We start from the raw sequence: 25,720 nt of genomic DNA, 5'->3' as shown, positions 1-25,720 counted from the left end.
TATTCTCTTCCCCAACAGGAAATGGCAAAGAGCCCAGCAAAGCTGGTCACATGATCCCTCCTAGGCTCCGCCTACCCCAGTCATTCTCTTTGCCGTTGTACAGGCAACATCTCCACGGAGATGGCTTAGAGTTTTTTAGTGTTTAACTGTAGTTTTTATTATTCAATCAAGAGTTTATTTTAAAATAGTGCTGGTATGTACTATTTACTCAGAAACAGAAAAGAGATGAAGATTTCTGTTTGTATGAGGAAAATGATTTTAGCAACCGTTACTAAAATCCATGGCTGTTCCACACAGGACTGTTGAGAGGAATTAACTTCAGTTGGGGGAACAGTGAGCAGTCTCTTGCTGGTTGAGGTATGACACATTCTAACAAGACGATGTAATGCTGGAAGCTGTCATTTTCCCTATGGGATCCGGTAAGCCATGTTTATTAAGATAGTAAATAAGGGCTTCACAAGGGCTTATTAAGACTGTAGACTTTTTCTGGGCTAAATCGATTCATTATTAACACATATTTAGCCTTGAGGAATCATTTAATCTGGGTATTTTGATAAGATTATATCGGCAGGCACTGTTTTAGACACCTTATTCTTTAGGGGCTTTCCCAAATCATAGGCAGAGCCTCATTTTCGCGCCGGTGTTGCGCACTTGTTTTTGAGAGGCATGACATGCAGTCGCATGTGTGAGGAGCTCTGATACATAGAAAAGACTTTCTGAAGGCGTCATTTGGTATCGTATTCCCCTTTGGGCTTGGTTGGGTCTCAGCAAAGCAGATACCAGGGACTGTAAAGGGGTTAAAGTTAAAAACGGCTCCGGTTCCGTTATTTTAAGGGTTAAAGCTTCCAAATTTGGTGTGCAATACTTTTAAGGCTTTAAGACACTGTGGTGAAATTTTGGTGAATTTTGAACAATTCCTTCATATTTTTTCGCAATTGCAGTAATAAAGTGTGTTCAGTTTAAAATTTAAAGTGACAGTAACGGTTTTATTTTAAAACGTTTTTTGTACTTTGTTATCAAGTCTATGCCTGTTTAACATGTCTGAACTACCAGATAGACTGTGTTCTGAATGTGGGGAAGCCAGAGTTCCTTCTCATTTAATTAAATGTGATTTATGTGACAATGACAATGATGCCCAAGATGATTCCTCAAGTGAGGGGAGTAAGCATGGTACTGCATCATTCCCTCCTTCGTCTACACGAGTCTTGCCCACTCAGGAGGCCCCTAGTACATCTAGCGCGCCAATACTCCTTACTATGCAACAATTAACGGCTGTAATGGATAATTCTGTCAAAAACATTTTAGCCAAAATGCACACTTATCAGCGTAAGCGCGACTGCTCTGTTTTAGATACTGAAGAGCATGACGACGCTGATAATAATGGTTCTGAAGGGCCCCTAAACCAGTCTGATGGGGCCAGGGAGGTTTTGTCTGAGGGAGAAATTACTGATTCAGGGAACATTTCTCAACAAGCTGAACCTGATGTGATTACGTTTAAATTTAAGTTGGAACATCTCCGCATTCTGCTTAAGGAGGTATTATCCACTCTGGATGATTGTGACAAGTTGGTCATCCCAGAGAAACTATGTAAAATGGACAAGTTCCTAGAGGTCCCGGGGCTCCCAGAAGCTTTTTCCTATACCCAAGCGGGTGGCGGACATTGTAAATAAAGAATGGGAAAGGCCCGGTATTCCTTTCGTCCCTCCCCCCATATTTAAAAAATTGTTTCCCATGGTCGACCCCAGAAAGGACTTATGGCAGACAGTCCCCAAGGTCGAGGGAGCGGTTTCCACTTTAAACAAACGCACCACTATACCCATAGAAGATAGTTGTGCTTTCAAAGATCCTATGGATAAAAAATTAGAAGGTTTACTTAAAAAGATGTTTGTTCAGCAGGGTTACCTTCTACAACCAATTTCATGCATTGTCCCTGTCGCTACAGCCGCGTGTTTCTGGTTCGATGAGCTGGTAAAGGCGGTCGATAGTGATTCTCCTCCTTATGAGGAGATTATGGACAGAATCAATGCTCTCAAATTGGCTAATTCTTTCACCCTAGACGCCACTTTGCAATTGGCTAGGTTAGCGGCTAAGAATTCTGGGTTTGCTATTGTGGCGCGCAGAGCGCTTTGGTTGAAATCTTGGTCAGCTGATGCGTCTTCCAAGAACAAGCTACTTAACATTCCTTTCAAGGGGAAAACGCTGTTTGGCCCTGACTTGAAAGAAATTATCTCTGATATCACTGGGGGTAAGGGCCACGCCCTTCCTCAGGATCGGCCTTTCAAGGCCAGAAATAAACCTAATTTTCGTCCCTTTCGTGGAAACGGACCAGCCCAAAGTGCTACGTCCTCTAAGCAAGAGGGTAATACTTCTCAAGCCAAGCCAGCTTGGAGACCAATGCAAGGCTGGAACAAGGGAAAGCAGGCCAAAAAACCTGCCATTGCTACCAAGACAGCATGAAATGTTGGCCCCCGATCCGGGACCGGATCTGGTGGGGGGCAGACTCTCTCTCTTCGCTCAGGCTTGGGCAAGAGATGTTCTGGATCCTTGGGCGCTAGAAATAGTCTCCCAAGGTTATCTTCTGGAATTCAAGGGGCTTCCCCCAAGGGGGAGGTTCCACAGGTCTCAGTTGTCTTCAGACCACATAAAAAGACAGGCATTCTTACGTTGTGTAGAAGACCTGTTAAAAATGGGAGTGATTCATCCTGTTCCATTAGGAGAACAAGGGATGGGGTTCTACTCCAATCTGTTCATAGTTCCCAAAAAAGAGGGAACGTTCAGACCAATCTTAGATCTCAAGATCTTAAACAAGTTTCTCAAGGTTCCATCGTTCAAAATGGAAACCATTCGAACAATTCTTCCTTCCATCCAGGAAGGTCAATTCATGACCACGGTGGATTTAAAGGATGCGTATCTACATATTCCTATCCACAAGGAACATCATCGGTTCCTAAGGTTCGCATTCCTGGACAAGCATTACCAGTTCGTGGCGCTTCCTTTCGGATTAGCCACTGCTCCAAGGATTTTCACAAAGGTACTAGGGTCCCTTCTAGCTGTGCTAAGACCAAGGGGCATTGCTGTAGTACCTTACTTGGACGACATTCTGATTCAAGCGTCGTCCCTTCCTCAAGCAAAGGCTCACACGGACATCGTCCTGGCCTTTCTCAGATCTCACGGATGGAAAGTGAACGTGGAAAAGAGTTCTCTATCTCCGTCAACAAGGGTTCCCTTCTTGGGAACAATAATAGACTCTTTAGAAATGAGGATTTTTCTGACAGAGGCCAGAAAAACAAAACTTCTAGACTCTTGTCGGATACTTCATTCCGTTCCTCTTCCTTCCATAGCGCAGTGCATGGAAGTGATAGGCTTGATGGTAGCGGCAATGGACATAGTTCCTTTTGCGCGCATTCATCTAAGACCATTACAACTGTGCATGCTCAGTCAGTGGAATGGGGACTATACAAACTTGTCTCCGAGGATACAAGTAAATCAGAGGACCAGAGACTCACTCCGTTGGTGGCTGTCCCTGGACAACCTGTCACAAGGGATGACCTTCCGCAGACCAGAGTGGGTCATTGTCACGACCGACGCCAGTCTGATGGGCTGGGGCGCGGTCTGGGGATCCCTGAAAGCTCAGGGTCTTTGGTCTCGGGAAGAATCTCTTCTACCGATAAATATTCTGGAACTGAGAGCGATATTCAATGCTCTCAAGGCTTGGCCTCAGCTAGCGAGGGCCAAGTTCATACGGTTTCAATCAGACAACATGACAACTGTTGCGTACATCAACCATCAGGGGGGAACAAGGAGTTCCCTGGCGATGGAAGAAGTGACCAAAATCATTCTATGGGCGGAGTCTCACTCCTGCCACCTGTCTGCTATCCACATCCCAGGAGTGGAAAATTGGGAAGCGGATTTTCTGAGTCGTCGGACATTGCATCCGGGGGAGTGGGAACTCCATCCGGAAATCTTTGCCCAAGTCACTCAACTGTGGGGCATTCCAGACATGGATCTGATGGCCTCTCGTCAGAACTTCAAAGTTCCTTGCTACGGGTCCAGATCCAGGGATCCCAAGGCGGCTCTAGTGGATGCACTAGTAGCGCCTTGGACCTTCAAACTAGCTTATGTATTCCCGCCGTTTCCTCTCATCCCCAGGCTGGTAGCCAGGATCAATCAGGAAAGGGCGTCGGTGATCTTGATAGCTCCTGCGTGGCCACGCAGGACTTGGTATGCAGATCTGGTGAATATGTCATCGGCTCCACCATGGAAGCTACCTTTGAGACGAGACCTTCTTGTTCAAGGTCCGTTCGAACATCCGAACCTGGTCTCACTCCAGCTGACTGCCTGGAGATTGAACGCTTGATCTTATCGAAGCGAGGGTTCTCAGATTCTGTTATCGATACTCTTGTTCAGGCCAGAAAGCCTGTAACTAGAAAGATTTACCACAAAATTTGGAAAAAATATATCTGTTGGTGTGAATCTAAAGGATTCCCTTGGGACAAGGTTAAGATTCCTAAGATTCTATCCTTCCTTCAAGAAGGATTGGAAAAAGGATTATCTGCAAGTTCCCTGAAGGGACAGATTTCTGCCTTGTCTGTGTTACTTCACAAAAAGCTGGCAGCTGTGCCAGATGTTCAAGCCTTTGTTCAGGCTCTGGTTAGAATCAAGCCTGTTTACAAACCTTTGACTCCTCCTTGGAGTCTCAACTTAGTTCTTTCAGTTCTTCAGGGGGTTCCGTTTGAACCCTTACATTCCGTTGATATTAAGTTATTATCTTGGAAAGTTTTGTTTTTGGTTGCAATTTCTTCTGCTAGAAGAGTTTCAGAATTATCTGCTCTGCAGTGTTCTCCTCCTTATCTGGTGTTCCATGCAGATAAGGTGGTTTTACGTACTAAACCTGGTTTTCTTCCAAAAGTTGTTTCTAACAAAAACATTAACCAGGAGATTATCGTACCTTCTCTGTGTCCGAAACCAGTTTCGAAGAAGGAACGTTTGTTGCACAATTTGGATGTTGTTCGCGCTCTAAAATTCTATTTAGATGCTACAAAGGATTTTAGACAAACATCTTCCTTGTTTGTTGTTTATTCCGGTAAAAGGAGAGGTCAAAAAGCAACTTCTACCTCTCTCTCTTTTTGGATTAAAAGCATCATCAGATTGGCTTACGAGACTGCCGGACGGCAGCCTCCCGAAAGAATCACAGCTCATTCCACTAGGGCTGTGGCTTCCACATGGGCCTTCAAGAACGAGGCTTCTGTTGATCAGATATGTAGGGCAGCGACTTGGTCTTCACTGCACACTTTTACCAAATTTTACAAGTTTGATACTTTTGCTTCTTCTGAGGCTATTTTTGGGAGAAAGGTTTTGCAAACCGTGGTGCCTTCCATTTAGGTGACCTGATTTGCTCCCTCCCTTCATCCGTGTCCTAAAGCTTTGGTATTGGTTCCCACAAGTAAGGATGACGCCGTGGACCGGACACACCTATGTTGGAGAAAACAGAATTTATGTTTACCTGATAAATTACTTTCTCCAACGGTGTGTCCGGTCCACGGCCCGCCCTGGTTTTTTAATCAGGTCTGATAATTTATTTTCTTTAACTACAGTCACCACGGTATCATATGGTTTCTCCTATGCAAATATTCCTCCTTAACGTCGGTCGAATGACTGGGGTAGGCGGAGCCTAGGAGGGATCATGTGACCAGCTTTGCTGGGCTCTTTGCCATTTCCTGTTGGGGAAGAGAATATCCCACAAGTAAGGATGACGCCGTGGACCGGACACACCGTTGGAGAAAGTAATTTATCAGGTAAACATAAATTCTGTTTTTTGCTGTATTCAGGGAAGCGTAAGGGGCAGAAGGCCTCTTCAACTTCTTTGTCCTTTTGGTTGAGGAGCATGATTCGCTTGGCCTAAGAGACAGTGGGACATAAGCCTCCTCAGAGGATCACGGCTCATTCTACTAGAGCTGTGGCTTCTTCTTAGGCCTTCAAGAATAAGGCCTCTACGGAGCAGATTTGTAAGGCAGCTACCTGGTCCTCCTTACATACCTTTACAAAATTTTACAAATTTGACGTTTTGCTTCGGTGGAAGCAGTTTTTGGCTGTGGTACCCTAAGATTAGGGTCTGCCTTCTTGCCCTCCCATTTTTTTCATTTAGTGTCCTCTAGAGTTTGAGTATTTGTTCCGACAAGTAATAAATGAAGCCGTGGACTCTCCTCCCTTTTAGATGGAAAATATAAATTATGCTTACCTGATAATTTCATTTCCATCGTGGGGAGGAGAGTTCATGGCTCCTGCCCGTTGTTCCGATGGGTGGACCTAAAATTAATATTATTCTTCTGGCACCATTCATACCCTGATATTTCTCCTACTGTTCCTTGTTCCCTCGGCAGAATGAGTGGAGGATGAGGGAAGTGGGGGAGGTATTTAAGCCTTTGGCTGGGTTGTCTTTGCCTCCTCCTGGTGGCCAGGTTCTTAATTCCCACAAGTAATGAATGAAGCCGTGAACTCTTCTCCCCACGATGGAAATTAAATGATCAGGTGTGCATAATTTATATTTTTATTTCATATCCCTTTAATGTGGCCTTATACTGTTTACCCCTTCTTTTTATCAGTTTTATAAATTTAAGCCTTAACTTTTCAGTAATTTAAAAATGAATAATGGTTTTAACTACAAATATGCTGCTAATTCTTTTATGGTAGTTTAATCTAAATGAGTTCTGTTTTAACTTCTAAATTTGCTTTTGAGAATTAAAAACATACCAATTACCATTAATAGTTGTAACACTGTAGTCCGTTTTCTAGATAGACACACATCTCTGTGCTTTTCCTTACAGTTGCTCCATACAGACATCAGGCGAGAGTACCTCTACCAGCTGCAAGAATTTTTAACAACTGACAACCACCGGAATTGGAGGTTCCGTTATGAGCTGGCTGAGTGAGTTAAACTTTCCTATCCTTTGTCTGCTGCTTAATAATCACATGCTTATAATAAACTGTTTAGATTTTTAATTTGCTTAAATGAATATTCAAATTTTTATTTTAAAAGGACAGTATACACCAATTTTCATATAACTGCATGTAATAGACAATACCATAAAGAATAGTATGCACAGATACTGATATAAAAACTCAGTTTAAAACTTACTTAGAAGCTCCTAGTTTAGCTCTGTTAAAAAGGTAGCTGGAACACCCACTGCAAGTGGGAAATAAGACACTCCTCCCTCCCCCTTCCTTTGCATAGGAAAAGACCCTTTACGCAAACAAAAGCAAGCTGGAGTAGGTATACGTCAGTATTCTCCTAAAACTTTGGGGCTTGGTTAGGAGTCTGAAAATGAAAGCAATGTTATTTATAATTAAGAAAAACTATACATAAAAAAAACATGTATGGGCTATTTAAATGGATCATCTACAAAACATTTATGCAAAGAAAAATACAGTTTATAATGTCCCTTTAAATCTAAAAGCTTTATTTCAAATGTGTTAAAGAGACAGTTAAGCCAAAATTAAACTGTTATGGTTCAGATAGAGCATGCAAATTTAAGCAACTTTCCATTTGCTCTTTTCTTCTTAAATGTAGAGTCCACAGCTGCATTCATTACTTTTGGGAATTAAGAACCTGGCCACCAGGAGGAGGCAAAGACACCCCAGCCAAAGGCTTAAATACTCCTCCCACTCCCCTCATCCCCCAGTCATTCTTTGCCTTTTCGTCCCAGGAGGTTGTCAGAGACGTGTTAGAATTTTTAATTTTAGTTTTTCGTCTCTTATGGAGGGTAGTACTCTTCAGCATGGGACAGGAGTTTTAAGTAGTCCTGTCAGTCTCTCAGTGAGGGCTTGGATGAAAGTTAGATTCCGGAGATGCAGGGAGAGTCTTTCTGCGAAACCATCCCGACTCATATTAACAGCTCCTCAAGCAATCAGCGTTGTTGAACGCTGCTTGCTTTCTTCTCTCAAGTCCATGGCGGAGGCGATGCCACTATTCGTCACACTTGAAAGGCCGTGTTCCTGTTCCACGGCGTAGATTCCGGTAAGATCGTTTCACTTTACTTTATCGTCAATGTACTGTAATGTGAATGTTTTCCCGAGAGGCTACCACACTTTTGCCGGTCTAACTATATGACATAAGGGTCTCAGTTAGTATTTTGGAATCGAGGGTTAATATCTCCTGAGGGGGGTTATTGAACAGGGGGGTTTATAATCATGTTTGTTATGTGATTCAACCTGCTTATGTGTGATGTTTATGGGCTCGTTTTTGGAACTTTGAGGCCTTTGGAAGTGACCCAGCCTTTTGGCTGGGCACGCTTTTTTGGACTGTTCAGTTCCCCTTGTGTTCGGGCATGGTTCCATTCCGTTCCCCATTTCCGCATTCCTGACCGTGTGGTGAAGGAGATATTCTTTATTTTTTATATATTCAATTTTTATTAAATTTTCACATCAACAGAGTGTAAAACAAAATCCAAAAGAAAAAAAAAAAAAAAAAAAAACAGCGTTACTACAGTATTTCTTTAAGGACAGTTGTGGCGCTTATACGCCTGTAACCGGAAGTTGCAAAGGCCTTCAGCAGGTCAGAATGCAGTCCATGTGCAATTGTCTCTTTTCATCTGAGCTTAAGTCCTTGGCTGTCCCACTTAATGAAAGTTTCTAGAAATGCATACAGTATAGGGTGCCTGTGTTTCTAAGATATAGGACTGCGCTTATTAACAATTGACCTTTTATAACATTGCAAGCTTTATACGCCTCAACTGTGCGCAATAAAATAAGATACAAACAGTTTTTAGCAAAAATACAGGAAAGTAAGGAAATATAACAACAGTAAATAAAAAATAAATAAATAAATAAATAATAATAAATGAACCCAGTATGCCCTGACCGAAAACTAAATTCCATTTATACCCTTAATTGTGTCTAAATAGGGGGTTATTCTCAGTTGTGCCCATATTGGAAAGACTCCCATAAGAAGAGCATATCTTCAAAGAAGTCCAAATTACCCACTTGCAAGTAATGAAACCTTTCCAACATCAAATCTTTGTTGACTAATCTTTTCCATTCATTTATACCAGGGATTTTGGAGGACTTCCAGTATCTGGGGATCATCTGTTTTGCTGTATTTATCATAATTTGGAATAACTGCCTACGGATTTTACATGTTATTTGAGGTGTGTGTTGAAGCAAAGTGACCTCCACATTTGGGTTCAATTGTGTGTGTAGTACCTGGTTGACATTGTTAAAAATTTCCACCCAAAAGTTCTTAATGGGTGTGCAGTCCCACCAAATATGTTTCATATGCCCCACCTGCGCACAACCTCTCCAACAGGTGCCTGAATTTGTTTTATATATATGTTTGAGTCTTGCCGGTGTTAAATACCACCTCATACATATTTTTATATTGGTTTCTTTCGCCCCTGAGGAATGTGCAGACCGCGTTAGTCTTTTAAATCTATCAAGCCAATCCTTATGTGAAGTATTTGAGTCCAACTCCCTATCCCACCCCATTGTGTATGAAGGTAGCTTTGGAAATCTATTCTCCAAAACTAGTCTGTATAGTGATGAAACTGATCTAAGGGATTTTGACTCCTTTAAGCACGCTTGCTCAAACTGTGTTGGGGGTCGTAAGAAGTCAGCTTTGCATCTATGTGATAGAATAAAGTGTCTAGCTTGGTGGTAATTAAACCAAGAGGCAAAGAAAGGGATCGACATTGGATCTATTTGCTGTTTTGTTTTTAGCTTGCCATTGTTTAAAAGTGAGTGTATCTGTACGTAAGAAGAAGGCGAGGTGTCTATGTTCCTTACATTTTGAAGGCCTGGGGGAAATTCAGGATTTATTAGTAAATTTGTGAGTGGGGAGCATTTTGTGGATATTTTTGGGAACATTTTAAGGACTAGTAACCAGTCCCTCCATGTTTCATTAGTGATACAGGATTTTGAAATGTTAGGGTTTTTTAAGGCTGTAAGATTCCAGCACTTATTGCCCATGTAATGAGTGTCAGCTAAGTGAGTTTCTATTTGTACCCATCCTTTATGCTGTGCGCCCTCCGGCTTGCACCAATCTATGACTCTTTGAAGGGAAATGGCCAATTTATATGAACTGAGATGTGGCACACCTAGGCCCCCCTGTGCTGGTAACTTGTAAATCGTACTTTTATTAATACGTGGCGGCCTGCGTCGCCATATGTAGTCATTCATGATTTTTTGTAAAATATTAATCTCTGTGGAGATATGTTGGATGGGTACAGTTTGTAAGATATAGAGTGCTTTAGGTAACAATACCATTTTGGCGGCTTGTATTCTGCCCAGCCAGGAAATGTTTTTTAATAACCAGGAGGAGGTCAGAGAGTGAAACTCTGTGATCAGCTCTCCGTAATTATGTTTACGCGTGGAAAATTTATCGGGCGTTAAATAAGTGCCCAAGTATTTAAGATACCTGGGTTGTACTTTTAAAGGGCATAGCGCTGTGATTTCACCTAGTGTCTTCTTCGGGATCCCTATCGGTAAGAATTCGGACTTGGACATGTTGACCGAAAAGTTAGATACCATGCCAAAGTGTTTTAGTTCTGTCATTGCATGGGTAATAGATGTGAGGGGGTCAGTCAGCGTCATTAATAAGTCGTCGGCGTATATGGCTAATTTGTGATGATTGTCTCCTATTTGTATACCTGTAATGCGAGAGTTTGCTCTAAGTTTGATTGCTAGGGGTTCTAATGAAAGGATAAACAATAAAGGGGATAGGGGACATCCCTGTCTGGAGCCATTTCGTATCTCGAACGCTTCTGATAGCGTCCCATTCACTCTCACCTGGGCTGTTGGGTTGGTATATAAGGCCATCATTTTGTGGATAAACTGTGCTGGGAAGTCGAATCGTCTCAGTGTCTCCTGTAAAAAGGTCCAGTCAAGTCTGTCAAAAGCCTTTTCGGCGTCAGTAGAGAGGAACAGTGCGGGGAGCTCAGTCTGAGAAACGTAGTCTATGAGGTTAAGTACTTTTACTGTGTTGTCCTTCGCCTCCCTTGTGGGCACGAAGCCCGCCTGGTCTTGGTGTATTAATTGTGGGAGAAACTTGTTAATTCGGGTCGCTAATATTTTGGCGTATAGCTTCAAGTCAGTATTAAGCAAAGAGATAGGTCTGAAGTTGGCCGGCTTGTCTGGGTCTTTACCCGTTTTTTCCAGGACTGATATATTAGCTTGTAACATGGTATCTGGGAAAGCTGAAATGTCTGTTATGTAATTAAACAAAGAGGTTAGATAGGGGGCCAAATATTTAGAGAATGTCTTGTAGTAGAGACTAGAGAATCCATCGGGGCCTGGTGCTTTTTTTGGTTTTAGGGTGTTAATAGCTTCTATTACCTCTTTAATGTTGAAAGGTTGACTTAAAGCATCTTTTTGTTCTGCACTAAGTTTCGGGATTTGAACTTGATCTAAATATTGTTGGCATTTATAGCGATGAGTGTGGTCTGACCTATCCGGGAACAAATTGTATAATCTGTGGTAAAATTTTTTAAATTCTTCAGCTATTTTGTGGGTGTCTTCAACATGTTTACCTGAGTCAGTTTTAATCGAGTGGACATATGTTTGTTGTTGTCTTTTTTTTAAAGCCCGCGCCAGCCATTTTCCGGGTTTATTCCATTCCCTATAAAATGTTTGTTGGAAGGATAATAGCTGCTTTTGCGCGTTTATCTGAAGTAGCTTATTTAATTGATCTCTTTTAGAAGTCAACTCTTCTAAGACTAGAACGTTATCCGGAGATTGTTTATGTAGGTAGTCAAGGTTAGATATGTCTTTGGCTAGTAAGGTGAGTTGTTCCCTCCTTTTCTTTGTTATAAGTGCCTTTGTTTTGATTAGTTCTCCTCTGATTGTGCTTTTATGAGCTTCCCAGATGGTCGGTATTTGAACATCTGGTGTATTATTCAAAATGAAATAAGATTTTATATGTTTGGCCAGCTTTTTTACCTGATTTTTCCCCCCCAGTAAAGACTCATCTAGCCTCCATTGAAAGGATTTCAAGGGAGCCGAAGGCCACGCCAGCCTACAAGAAACTAAAGAGTGATCAGACCAAGTAGTGTGTGAGATATCTGCAGCTTTAATGTATGACAAGGCCAGATGGTCTACCAGGACATAGTCTAATCTTGAATAACATTTATTTGGACTCGAAAAGAAAGTAAAATCTCTTTTCTGAGGGTTTAAGTATCTCCAGGCGTCGTGGACTCCTAACAATTTGAGATTTTGCCAAATACTATGCATGTTAGGGGTTTTTTGTCGTGTGTCTGGGTTTGAGCAGTCAATCTTGGGGTTAAGGGGGACGTTGAGGTCTCCTGCAATAATCAGAGAGCCTTTAGCATGTGTAACTATAGAATTAGTGACCGTGTTAATAAATTTGCTCTGAAATTTATTGGGGGCGTACACATTAGCTAATGTAACTGGTTTGCCAAATAGAAGCCCTGTGATGCATAAAAATCTCCCTTCTCTATCACATTCTACATGAGTTTTAGTGAATGATATGTTTTTGTGTATTAATATACTAACCCCATTTGTTTTTTTAGCAGCGTTTGTACTGTGATAATGCTGTGGGTAGCTAGAGGAGAAGTATTTGGGAATATGTTTAGATTTGAAATGTGTCTCCTGTAGCATGAGGATGTGCCCCCCCCTTCTCTGCAGATCCATTATTGCCATCCTACGTTTATTTGGGCAGTTTAAACCTTTCGTGTTTTGAGTGATAATGACCAGTTCTTGTTGTTGTTGACCCTCCCTACTCGTCATGATTTTCTATGTGAAGTGATGGGTAATGTAGTGATAACAGCTTACCAAGTTCTCCTGACAACAGATCCGGGCACACTGGGCTAAACAATAAAACAAAATTAACAACAATAGAATTAAGTACATGAACATAAGACCAAACAAAAAACCACATTCTTCTTCCAATAAGTGGAAGAGTTACGAAAAACATCTAAACTACTAGGGAGATTATCTCCCAACTGGCTGAGCACATTGAGTTTACAATTTAAGAACAAAACATTGCAATCAATGAGGCATGAACAGGATAGTCATAACAAATATAGATACTGAAGGGTTGGTGACCCTGAACTACAGTCCAGCTGTTAACCAATGAAAGTCCTTCAGGAGTCAGACCTAGGGGAAAGGAGAGAAAGAAGAAACAACAATACAGAGAAATCGTTGCAACAAAGGAGAAAAGGATACAATCAGCTTCAATGCGCTCATCCCTTTTCAGACTCCGGATTTTGACTGCCTGTAGTCATTCTGCGAGACCTCTTCTTTTGTATTTGCTGCCAGACTTTCCTCTGAGGCAGCTGGACCATACTAGACTCTTTGCTTTGCTGATCTTGTGTTCCCAGAGATTCTTCCAGCTCTGGCGTAGGGATGTCTAGCTCTTTGCAGATTTTGTGGATGTCCCCTGGTGTAGTGCAAACAAATCTCCTCCCCTGCCAAATGATTATTAGATGGAAGGGGAAGCCCCATCTATAAGGAATGTTCATTTTCCTGAGGTAAGAGGTTTGAGCTCTTTGCGTTTGGTTAGAGTTCTTTGCGAAAGATCTGCAAACATCTGAATATCTGCGTTTTCGTACTTGATAGGTTGCTTTTCTCGGGATGATTTCATGATCTCCTCCTTGACCTGAAAATTGGTAATACGTACTATCACATCCCTGGGGGGTTGTGAGTCCGGAGGCTTGGGGCGAAGTGCTCTATGCGCCCTGTCAATATCTATCATCTGAGGTGACTCAGTTTGCTTGAGGAAATTAAAAAGGTCTTGTAGGTACTGCTCCAGGCCAGATGCAGGTATAGATTCAGGTATCCCTCTGATTCTAATATTGTGCCTCCTGCTCCTATTTTCTGCATCATCTATTTTTTCCTCTAAGTCATGAATTACGTCATTTTGCTTATATATGAGCTTATGCAGATCTAACAGTGCTGTCGCATGTGTGTCTTGTGTGTCTTCTACTGCCTCCACTCTATGACCAATATCCGACAGTTCCTTTTTAAGGTCACTTATTTCATCTTTAATGCATTGCTTTACCTGCAGGATCAGGGTAGAGAAATCTTTTTTCGAGGGTAGTGACTCAAATAAGGCTTTGGGTACAGTGACAGCATCTGCCACCGTTTCAGATTCAGACTCAGAAGAGGAGTACGCATTTACAGAGTCCTGGTCTTCTAAGGGATTGAGTGTGACAGACTTGGTTTCTGCTGTTTTGAAAAAATTGTTTACTGAAGGTGTGGGGTGGCTTTTTTGCTTAGGGGCAATCCCTTTTCTACCAATTTTTTTAGGAGACATGATGATATTTCCCACAGGCTAGAAGCCAGTACTGCGTGATTAGAAAGTCTATATATCTTTTATTTTGACTTCCCCAGGGCAAGGAGGTTGTTAAAGTTATGCACTCTTCTAATGCATATGTCAAGAAAACTGCTGAGTTATGTTTGCTGGACTGGTTGAATGTGGTGTAGCTGCATGATCACCCAGACTTTTGTAGGATATAACTTGTATCACCCAGGGCCTACCTCTGAATTAATTCCTTCTGTCTCCTATGCTGGCTTAGCAGAAAGTATATTGCACGATGTCTTCCCCCTTTCAGGCCTATCCTGCTCTTTTTCTTGCGATGGTTGCCCTTATAGCATCCTTGCTCATGTCATGCAATGATGGGATGTGTGTCCGCTTAGTTATATTTTCATGATATTGGAGTGGTGTGGTAGCGTGTTGGTGACTACGTGTTTGCTTGCAGCCATTTAGCCTGCCTCTCTGTAGTTATAAAGATGGCGCGCTCCGCGCCCGAAACTTTTGCGGCTCTTACCAGACTCCTAGGTACATTTTGAAAAGCGATCTGTTGTCTACCCCTTTCACCTTTAGCTTACCTCCGCTTCAGGCCAGGGTAGTTCTTCTGGAGTCCGGAGTGCGGTACTTGCAGAATCTAGCGTGGATCAAGGCCGAGGCAGGCGTAGCGTGATATTATCGCCCCAGGCGCGATCACGATCCGTCCACCAGCTTCATATTAGGCTGTCTGAGCAATGGTTAGCCCAATCCACTTTGCTGGGCGACTTTACCCCACTTCAGTTAGGCTTTTTAATGCCACTCAACCAGATAGGGCTCAGGAGCTCACTTAAGCCGCGGCCATCTCCTAGGCTGGCTAGCTCCGCCCCCCTTGGTGAAGGAGATATTCTAGTCCGCAGGGGTCTGGTCCTAGGAGGTGGTGAGTGCCCCAGCCATTATGGGTGTCAGATGCCGTTTTTGTTTTCATACTTCAGTCCATATTGTTATTTCCTCTATCCAGTTATGGAGGGTTCTGATGCCGAGACTGTGCTCGTTTCAGATTCGGTTTTGGAGGATTCTGATATCGAGACTATTTTTATTTCAGATTAAGATTCTGTGTCCAGTGATGACTCCGGATTGGCCTCGTTGACGCATGTCGACCAGTTTTGTTCCATATGCCATATAAGAGCACCTGGTTCCTCGTGCTCAGGGAATCAGGGGACTGCTGAGCCATCCGCCTCTGGGGGCCCCGTCCTCCGCCTCTGGGGGCCCCGTCCTCCGCCTCTGGGGGCCCCGTCCTCCGCCTCTGGGGGCCCCGTCCTCCGCCTCTGGGGGCCCCGTCCTCTGCCTCTGGGGGCCCCGTCCTCCGCCTCTGGGGGCCCCCGTCCTCCGCCTCTGGGGGCCCCCGTCCTCCGCCTCTGGGGGCCCCCGTCCTCCGCCTCTGGGGGCCCCCGTCCTCCGCCTCTGGGGGCCCCCGTCCTCCGCCTCTGGGGGCCCCCGTCCTCCGCCTCTGGGGGGCCCCGTCCTCCGCCTCTGGGGGGCCCCGTCCTCCGCCTCTGGGGGCCCCCGTCCTCCAAGAGGCGAGTTCCCTTCCAATTCATACTTCTACACATGAGGGTAACCTAGTTTATGGTTCCTCCATGCAGGGTGGCGTGTTCCCGCCGGAGGTTGCAAAATATGTTCACTTCCAGATAATGTAAGCGATGGTCTGTCTGCAGAGTCCAGATGTTTAATTGAGATTGTGCTCGTGCCCTATTGTCCCGGGTCTTCCGCCTTGGGGTGGACCTACAGTTCCCCGCAGGCGTAACTGTTCCGGAGTGTTGTGCCTTTCGTTACAGGATTGCGCGCCTTAGCATGTTGCTTAGACATCTTTCTTTCATGTAATTGGCAAGAGTCCATGAGCTAGTGACGTATGGGATATACATTCCTACCAGGAGGGGCAAAGTTTCCCAAACCTCAAAATGCCTATAAATACACCCCTCACCACACCCACAATTCAGTTTTTACAAACTTTGCCTCCCATGGAGGTGGTGAAGTAAGTTTGTGCTAGATTCTACGTTGATATGCGCTTCGCAGCAGGCTGAAGCCCGGTTTTCCTCTCAGAGTGCAGTGAATGTCAGAGGGATGTGAAGGGAGTATTGCCTATTGAATACCATGGTCTTCCTCTAGGGGATCTATTTCATAGGTTCTCTGTTATTGGTCGTAGAGATTTCTTCTCCTACATCCCTTTTCAGATCGACGATATACTCTTATATACCATTACCTCTACTGATTCTCGTTTCAGTACCGGTTTGGCTATCTACTATATGTAGATGAGTGTCTTAGGTTAAGTAAGTCTTATTTTATTCATGACACTCTAAGCTATGGTTGGGCACTTTATATGTAAAGTTCTAAATATATGTTTTAAACTTATATTTGCCATGATTCAGGATAATCAGTGTTCCTTCTTTCAGACTGTCAGTTTCATTTTTTGGGAAAATATTTTTCTTACCTTACAATTTTCAATTGACTTTTACTTAAATCTGTTCATTGTACCAAAGAAGGAGAATTCTTTCAGACCAGTTCTGGATCTAAAAATATTGAATCGTTATGTAAGGATACCAACATTCAAAATGGTGACTATAAGGACTATTCTGCCATTTGTTCAGCAAGGGCATTATATGTCTACAATAGACTTACAGGATGCATATCTTCATATTCCAATTCATCCAGACCACTATCAGTTCCTGAGAGTCTCTTTTCTAGACAAGCATTACCAGTTTGTTGCTCTTCCTTTTGGCCTAGCTACAGCTCCAAGGATCTTTTCAAAGGTTCTCGGTGCCCTTCTCTCTGTAATCAGAGAACAGGGTATTGCGGTATTTCCTTATTTGGACGATATCTTGGTACTTGCTCAGTCTTTACATTCTGCAGAATCTCATACGAATCAACTTGTGTTGTTTCTTCAAATACATGGTTGGAGGATCAATTTACCAAAGAGTTCCTTGATTCCTCAGACAAGGGTAACCTTTTTGGGTTTCCAAATAGATTCAGTGTCCATGATTTTGTCTCTAACAGAAAAGAGACGTCTGAAATTGGTTTCAGCTTGTCGAAACCTTCAGTCTCAATCATTCCCTTTGGTAGCTTTGTGCATTGAAATTCTAGGTCTCATGACTGCTGCATCGGACGCGATCCCTTTTGCTCGTTTTCACATGAGACCTCTCCAGCTTTGTATGCTGAACCTATGGTGCAGGGATTATACAAAGATATCACAATTAATATCCTTAAATCCCAATGTTCGTTCTTCTCTGACTTGGTGGTTGGATCACCATCGTTTAATTCAAGGGGCCTCTTTTGTTCGTCCAACCTGGACTGTGATCTCAACAGATGCGAGTCTTTCAGGTTGGGGAGCTGTATGGGGGTCTCTGACAGCGCAGGGGGTTTGGGAATCTCAGGAGGCGAGATTACCAATCAACATTTTGGAACTCCGTGCGATTTTCAGAGCTCTTCAGTTCTGGCCTCTTCTGAAGAGAGAATCGTTTATTTGTTATCAGACAGACAATGTCACAACCGTGGCATATGTCAATCATCAAGGTGGGACTCACAGTCCTCAAGCTATGAAAGAAGTATCTCGGATTCTTGTATGGGCGGAATCCAGCTCCTGTCTAATCTCTGCGGTTCACATCCCAGGTATAGACAATTGGGAAGCGGACTATCTCAGTCGCCAGACGTTACATCCGGGCGAATGGTCTCTTCACCCAGAGGTATTTCTTCAGATTGTTCAAATCTGGGGACTTCCAGAAATAGATCACAGGTTTTGGTATGGTTTTGGTATGCGGATCTCGTTCCGATGGCCAGTTGCCAACCTTGGACACTTCCGTTAAGGCCAGACCTTCTATCTCAAGGCCCATTTTTCCATCAGGATCTCAAATCATTAAATTTGAAGGTATGGAGATTGAACGTTTAATACTTAGTCATAGAGGTTTCTCTGATTCAGTGATTAATACTATGTTACAGGCTCGTAAATCTGTGTCTAGAAAGATTTATTACCGAGTTTGGAAGTCTTACATTTCTTGGTGTTCTTCTCATAAATTCTCTTGGTATTCTTTTAGAATTCCTAGAATTTTACAGTTTCTTCAGGATGGTTTTAGAAAAAGGTTTGTCTGCTAGTTCCTTGAAAGGACATATCTCTGCTCTTTCTGTTCTGTTTCACAGAAAGATTGCTAATCATCCTGATATTCATTGTTTTGTACAGGCTTTGGTTCGTATTAAGCCTGTCATTAAGTCAATCTCTCCTCCTTGGAGTCTTAATTTGGTTCTGAGGGCTTTACAGGCTCCTCCGTTTGAACCTATGCATTCTCTTAATATTAAATTACTTTCTTGGAAAGTTTTGTTCCTTTTGGCCATCTCTTCTGCTAGAAGAGTTTCTGAGTTATCTGCTCTTTCTTATGAGTCTCCTTTTCTGATTTTTCATCAGGATAAGGCGGTGTTGCGGACTACATTTAATTTTTTACCTAAACTTGTGAATTCTAACAACATTAGTAGAGAAATTGTTGTCCCTTCATTGTGTCCTAATCCTAAGAATTCTAAGGAGAGATCTTTACATTCTTTGGATGTGGTAAGAGCTTTGAAATATTATGTTGAAGCTACTAAAGATTTCAGAAAGACTTCTAGTCTATTTGTTATCTTTTCTGGTTCTAGGAAAGGTCAGAAGGCTTCTGCCATTTCTTTGGCGTCTTGGTTAAAGTCTTTGATTCATCATGCTTATGTGGAGTCGGGTAAATCCCCGCCTCAAAGGATTACGGCTCATTCTACTAGGTCAGTTTCTACTTCCTGGGCTTTTAGGAATGGAGCTTCTGTTGATGAGATTTGCAAATCAGCAACTTGGTCTTCTTTGCATACTTTTACTAAATTCTACCATTTTGATGTTTTTTTCTTCTTCTGAAGCAGTTTTTGGTAGAAAAGTACTTCAGGCAGCTGTTTCAGTTTGATTCTTCTGCTTATAATTTCAGGTTTTTTTCATTATAAGATTAAAACTTTTTGATTTGGGTTGTGGATTATTTTTTCAGCGGAATTGGCTGTCTTTATTTTATCCCTCCCTCTCTAGTGACTCTTGCGTGGAAGTTCCACATCTTGGGTATCTGCTATCCCATACGTCACTAGCTCATGGACTCTTGCCAATTACATGAAAGAAAACATAATTTATGTAAGAACTTGCGGGGGGGGGGGGGATTTTTTTCTTCCCGTTTAGCCAGTGGCTTCAGGCCTTGAGGACGGTTATTGCCCTTCCGACCTCTTCCCTTTTTCTTTAGGGGATATTCTCTTCTTAGGGAGACAGAGTCCTTTCTAGGGGCTTCACCTGGTCGGGAAGTGGAAGGTGGACTGGGTTCCACCATGAATCTTGCTGGTTACATGTCAGACTGTGGGGTCTTGTTTTGATAGATCCTTAGGTCTATGGCCTTGTCGGTTTTTAGAGTCGGGTTGTACTTGTACTCTGGGAGGGGTGACTCTGCCATCTTTACTTTCTCCAACATAGGTGTGTCCGGTCCACGGCGTCATCCTTACTTGTGGGATATTCTCCTCCCGAACAGGAAATGGCAAAGAGCCCAGCAAAGCTGGTCACATGATCCCTCCTAGGCTCCGCCTACCCCAGTCATTCTCTTTGCCGTTGCACAGGCAACATCTCCACGGAGATGGCTAAGAGTTTTTTGGTGTTTAAATGTAGTTTTTATTCTTCAATCAAGTGTTTGTTATTTTAAAATAGTGCTGGTATGTACTATTTACTCTGAAACAGAAAAGAGAAGAAGATTTCTGTTTGTGAGAGGAAGATGATTTTAGCAAACGTTACTAAAATCGATTGCTGTTTCCACACAGGACTGTTGAGATGAAGTAACTTCAGTTGGGGGAAGCAGTTGGCAGATTTTTCTGCCTGAGGTATGATGGCCACATTTCTAACTCGACTTGGTAATGCTGGAAGGCTGTCATTTTCCCTATGGGGACCGGTAAGCCATTTTCTTAGATTAAGTATAAGAATAAAGGCTTTATAAGGGCTTAAAAAACTGGTAGACATTTTTCTGGGCTAAAACGATTACTTGCTAAGCATATTTGACAGATTATAGCGCTTTATAGTTATTATAATCTTGGGGATTGTTGTTTAAAAAACGGCAGGCACTGTATGGACACCTTTTTCAGATGGGGGCCTTCTCTAGTCATAGGCAGAGCCTCATTTTCGCGCCACTAATGCGCAGTTGTTTTTGGAAGGCAAGGCATGCAGATGCATGTGTGAGGAGCTAAGATCCACTGAAAAAGCTTATAGAAGGCGTCATTTGGTATCGTATTCCCCTCTGGGCTTGGTTGGGTCTCAGCAAAGCAGATTCCTGGGACTGTATAGGGGTTAAATGTAAAAACGGCTCCGGTTCCGTTATTTTAAGGGTTAAAGCTTTCAAATTTGGTGTGCAATACTTTTAAGGCTTTAAGACACTGTGGTGAAATTTTGGTGAATTTTGAACAATTGCTTCATACTTTTTCGCATATTCAGTAATTAAGTGTGTTCTGTTTAAAATTTAAAGTGACAGTAACGGTTTTATTTTAAAACGTTTTTTGTGCTTTGTTGACAAGTTTAAGCCTGTTTAACATTTCTGAACCATCAGATAAACGATGTTCTATATGTATGAAAGCCAATGTGTCTCCCCATTTAAATATATGTGATAATTGTGACATGGTGTCCAAACAAAGTAGGGACAATGATGCCACAGATAATAATAGTGCCCAAGATGATTCTTCAGATGAGGGGAGCAAGCATGGTACTGCATCACCCCCTTCTGTGTCTACACCAGTTTTGCCCACACAAGAGGCCCCTAGTACATCTAGTGCGCCAATACTTATCACTATGCAACAATTAACGGCTGTTATGGATAATTCTATTGCAAATATTTTATCTAAAATGCCTACTTATCAAAGAAAGCGCGATTGCTCTGTTTTAAACACTGAAGAGCAAGAGGACGCTGATGATAACGCTTCTGACATACCCTCACACCAATCTGAAGGGGCCAGGAGGGAGGTTTTGTCTGAGGGAGAAATTTCAGATTCAGGGAAAATTTCTCAACAAGCTGAACCTGATGTTGTAACATTTAAATTTAAATTAGAACATCTCCGCGCACTGCTTAAGGAGGTATTATCTACTCTGGATGATTGTGACAATTTGGTCATTCCAGAGAAATTATGTAAGATGGACAAGTTCCTAGAGGTTCCGGTGCCCCCCGATGTTTTTCCTATACCCAAGCGGGTGGCGGACATAGTAAGCAAGGAATGGGAAAGGCCCGGCATACCTTTTGTGCCTCCCCCTATATTTAAGAAATTATTTCCTATAGTCGACCCCAGAAAGGACTTATGGCAGACAGTCCCTAAGGTCGAGGGGGCGGTCTCTACTCTAAACAAACGCACTACTATTCCCATAGAAGATAGTTGTGCTTTTAAAGATCCTATGGATAAAAAATTAGAGGGTTTGCTTAAAAAAAAATGTTTGTTCAGCAAGGTTACCTTCTTCAACCAATTTCATGCATTGTTCCTGTCACTAGGGCAGCGTGTTTCTGGTTCGAAGAACTAGAAAAGTCGCTCGATAAAGAATCTTCGTATGAGGAGGTTATGGACAGAGTTCATGCACTCAAATTGGCTAACTCTTTTATTCTAGATGCCGCTTTGCAATTAGCGAGATTAGCGGCGAAAAATTCAGGTTTTGCTATCGTGGCGCGCAGAGCGCTCTGGCTAAAGTCTTGGTCAGCGGATGTGTCTTCCAAGACAAAATTGCTTAACATCCCTTTCAAGGGCAAAACACTGTTTGGTCCTGATTTGAAAGAGATTATTTCAGACATCACCGGAGGAAAGGGCCACGCCCTTCCTCAGGATAGGTCTTTTAAGGCTAGAAATAAGCCTAATTTTCGTCCCTTTCGCAGAAACGGACCAGCCTCTACTTCTACATCCTCTAAGCAAGAGGGTAATACTTCTCAACCCAAACCAGCCTGGAGACCGATGCAAGGCTGGAACAAGGGTAAGCAGGCCAAGAAGCCTGCCACTGCTACCAAAACAGCATGAAGGGATGGCCCCCGATCCGGGACCGGATCTGGTGGGGGGCAGACTTTCTCTCTTTGCTCAGGCCTGGGCAAGAGATGTTCAGGATCCTTGGGCGCTAGAAATAGTTTCTCAAGGTTATCTCCTGGAATTCAAGGAACTACCCCCAAGGGGAAGGTTCCACAGGTCTCAATTATCTTCAAACCAAATGAAAAGACAGGCATTCTTACATTGTGTAGAAGACCTGTTAAGGATGGGAGTAATTCATCCAGTTCCAATAAGAGAACAAGGGATGGGGTTTTACTCCAACCTGTTCATAGTTCCCAAAAAAGAGGGAACGTTCAGACCAATTCTAGATCTCAAGATCCTAAACAAATTTCTCAGGGTTCCATCGTTCAAAATGGAAACCATTCGAACGATCCTTCCTACCATCCAGGAAGGTCAATTTATGACCACGGTGGATTTAAAGGATGCGTACCTCCATATTCCTATCCACAAGGAACATCATCAGTTCCTAAGGTTCGCTTTTCTGGACAAGCATTACCAGTTTGTGGCACTTCCATTCGGATTAGCCACTGCTCCGAGAATTTTCACAAAGGTACTAGGGTCCCTTCTAGCGGTTCTAAGACCAAGGGGCATTGCAGTAGTACCGTACTTGGACGACATCCTGATTCAAGCGTCGTCTCTGTCAAGAGCAAAGGCTCATACGGACATCGTCCTAGCCTTTCTCAGATCTCACGGATGGAAAGTAAACATAGAAAAAAGTTCTCTTTCCCCGTCAACAAGAGTTCCCTTCTTGGGAACAATAATAGACTCCTTAGAAATGAGAATTTTTCTGACAGAGGTCAGAAAATCAAAACTTCTAAGCTCTTGTCAAGTTCTTCATTCTGTTCTTCGTCCTTCCATAGCGCAGTGCATGGAAGTAATAGGATTGATGGTTGCAGCAATGGACATAGTTCCTTTTGCACGAATTCATCTAAGACCATTACAACTGTGCATGCTCAGACAGTGGAATGGGGATTATACAGACTTGTCTCCGACGATTCAAGTAGATCAAAGGACCAGAGATTCACTCCGTTGGTGGCTAATCCTGGACAACCTGTCACAGGGAATGAGCTTCCGCAGACCAGAGTGGGTCATTGTCACGACCGACGCCAGTCTGGTGGGCTGGGGCGCGGTCTGGGAACCCCTGAAAGCTCAGGGTCTATGGTCTCGGGAAGAATCTCTTCTCCCGATAAACATTCTGGAACTAAGAGCGATATTCAATGCTCTCAAAGCTTGGCCTCATCTAGCAAAGGCCAAATTCATAAGGTTTCAATCAGACAACATGACGACAGTTGCATATATCAACCATCAGGGGGGAACAAGGAGTTCCCTGGCGATGGAGGAAGTGACCAAGATAATTCAATGGGCGGAGGATCACTCCTGCCACTTGTCTGCAATCCACATCCCAGGAGTGGAAAATTGGGAAGCGGATTTTCTGAGTCGTCAGACATTCCATCCGGGGGAGTGGGAACTCCACCCGGAAATCTTTGCCCAAATAACTCAATTATGGGGCATTCCAGACATGGATCTGATGGCGTCTCGTCAGAACTTCAAGGTTCCTTGTTACGGGTCCAGATCCAGGGATCCCAAGGCGACTCTAGTAGATGCACTAGTAGCACCTTGGACCTTCAACCTAGCTTATGTTTTCCCACCGTTTCCTCTCATTCCCAGGCTGGTAGCCAGGATCAACCAGGAGAGGGCTTCGGTAATCTTGATAGCTCCTGCGTGGCCACGCAGGACTTGGTATGCAGACCTGGTGAATATGTCATCGGCTCCACCATGGAAGCTACCTTTGAGACAGGACCTTCTTGTTCAAGGTCCATTCGAACATCCGAATCTGGTTTCTCTCCAACTGACTGCTTGGAGATTGAACGCTTGATTTTATCAAAGCGTGGGTTTTCAGATTCTGTAATAGATACTCTGATTCAGGCTAGAAAGCCTGTAACTAGAAAAATTTACCATAAGATATGGAAAAAATATATCTATTGGTGTGAATCTAAAGGATTCCCATGGAACAAGATAAAAATTCCTAGGATTTTATCCTTTCTACAAGAGGGTTTGGAGAAGGGATTATCTGCAAGTTCTCTGAAGGGACAGATTTCTGCGTTATCTTTTTTACTTCACAAAAGGCTGGCAGCTGTGCCAGACGTTCAAGCGTTTGTTCAGGCTCTGGTTAGAATCAAGCCTGTTTACAGACCTTTGACTCCTCCCTGGAGTCTTAATCTAGTTCTTTCAGTTCTTCAAGGGGTTCCGTTTGAACCCTTACATTCCGTAGATATTAAGTTATTATCTTGGAAAGTTCTGTTTTTGGTTGCAATTTCTTCTGCTAGAAGAGTTTCTGAGTTATCTGCTCTGCAGTGTTCTCCGCCCTATCTGGTGTTCCATGCAGATAAGGTGGTTTTGCGTACTAAGCCTGGTTTTCTTCCGAAAGTTGTTTCCAACAAGAATATTAACCAGGAGATAGTTGTACCTTCTTTGTGCCCGAATCCAGTTTCAAAGAAGGAACGTTTGTTACACAATTTGGACGTAGTCCGTGCTCTAAAATTCTATTTAGAGGCCACTAAAGATTTCAGACAAACTTCTTCTTTGTTTGTTGTTTATTCTGGTAAAAGGAGAGGTCAAAAAGCAACTTCTACCTCTCTTTCTTTTTGGCTTAAAAGCATTATCCGTTTGGCATATGAGACTGCCGGACGGCAGCCTCCTGAAAGAATCACAGCTCACTCCACTAGGGCTGTGGCTTCCACATGGGCCTTCAAGAACGAGGCTTCTGTTGACCAGATATGTAAGGCAGCAACTTGGTCTTCACTGCACACTTTTGCCAAATTTTACAAATTTGATACTTTTGCTTCTTCAGAGGCTATTTTTGGGAGAAAGGTTTTGCAAGCCGTGGTGCCTTCCATTTAGGTGACCTGATTTGCTCCCTCCCTTCATCCGTGTCCTAAAGCTTTGGTATTGGTTCCCACAAGTAAGGATGACGCCGTGGACCGGACACACCTATGTTGGAGAAAACAGAATTTATGCTTACCTGATAAATTACTTTCTCCAACGGTGTGTCCGGTCCACGGCCCGCCCTGGTTTTTTTAATCAGGTCTGATGAATTATTTTCTCTAACTACAGTCACCACGGTATCATATGGTTTCTCCTATGCATATTTCCTCCTGTACGTCGGTCGAATGACTGGGGTAGGCGGAGCCTAGGAGGGATCATGTGACCAGCTTTGCTGGGCTCTTTGCCATTTCCTGTTGGGGAGGAGAATATCCCACAAGTAAGGATGACTCCATGGACCGGACACACCGTTGGAGAAAGTAATTTATCAGGTAAGCATAAATTCTGTTTTTGTTCCTGTACCAGTTTCGGTATTCTTTGTTCCCTTGTATTGGTGGAACAGCTGGGTCTGCA

The 25,720-nt window shown here is 43.1% G+C and overlaps 1 protein-coding gene across 1 annotated transcript in view; it reads left to right on the top strand.

Annotated features, from left to right (window-relative positions):
- Nucleotides 1–25,720, top strand: part of LOC128651370 (serine/threonine-protein phosphatase 4 regulatory subunit 1) — a 515,789-nt gene that overhangs the window by 406,128 nt on the left and 83,941 nt on the right. The window contains exon 16 of the mRNA XM_053704495.1: nucleotides 6,825–6,925. Within this exon, the coding sequence (XP_053560470.1) occupies nucleotides 6,825–6,925 (101 nt within the window). The remainder of the gene's footprint in view (nucleotides 1–6,824; nucleotides 6,926–25,720) is intronic.

Source organism: Bombina bombina, chromosome 1, assembly GCF_027579735.1.
Source record: "Bombina bombina isolate aBomBom1 chromosome 1, aBomBom1.pri, whole genome shotgun sequence".
NCBI classification, from domain to species: Eukaryota; Metazoa; Chordata; class Amphibia; order Anura; family Bombinatoridae; genus Bombina; species Bombina bombina.
Note: the sequence above shows the minus strand (reverse complement) of the source record. Positions and strands in the feature narration are given on the sequence as shown.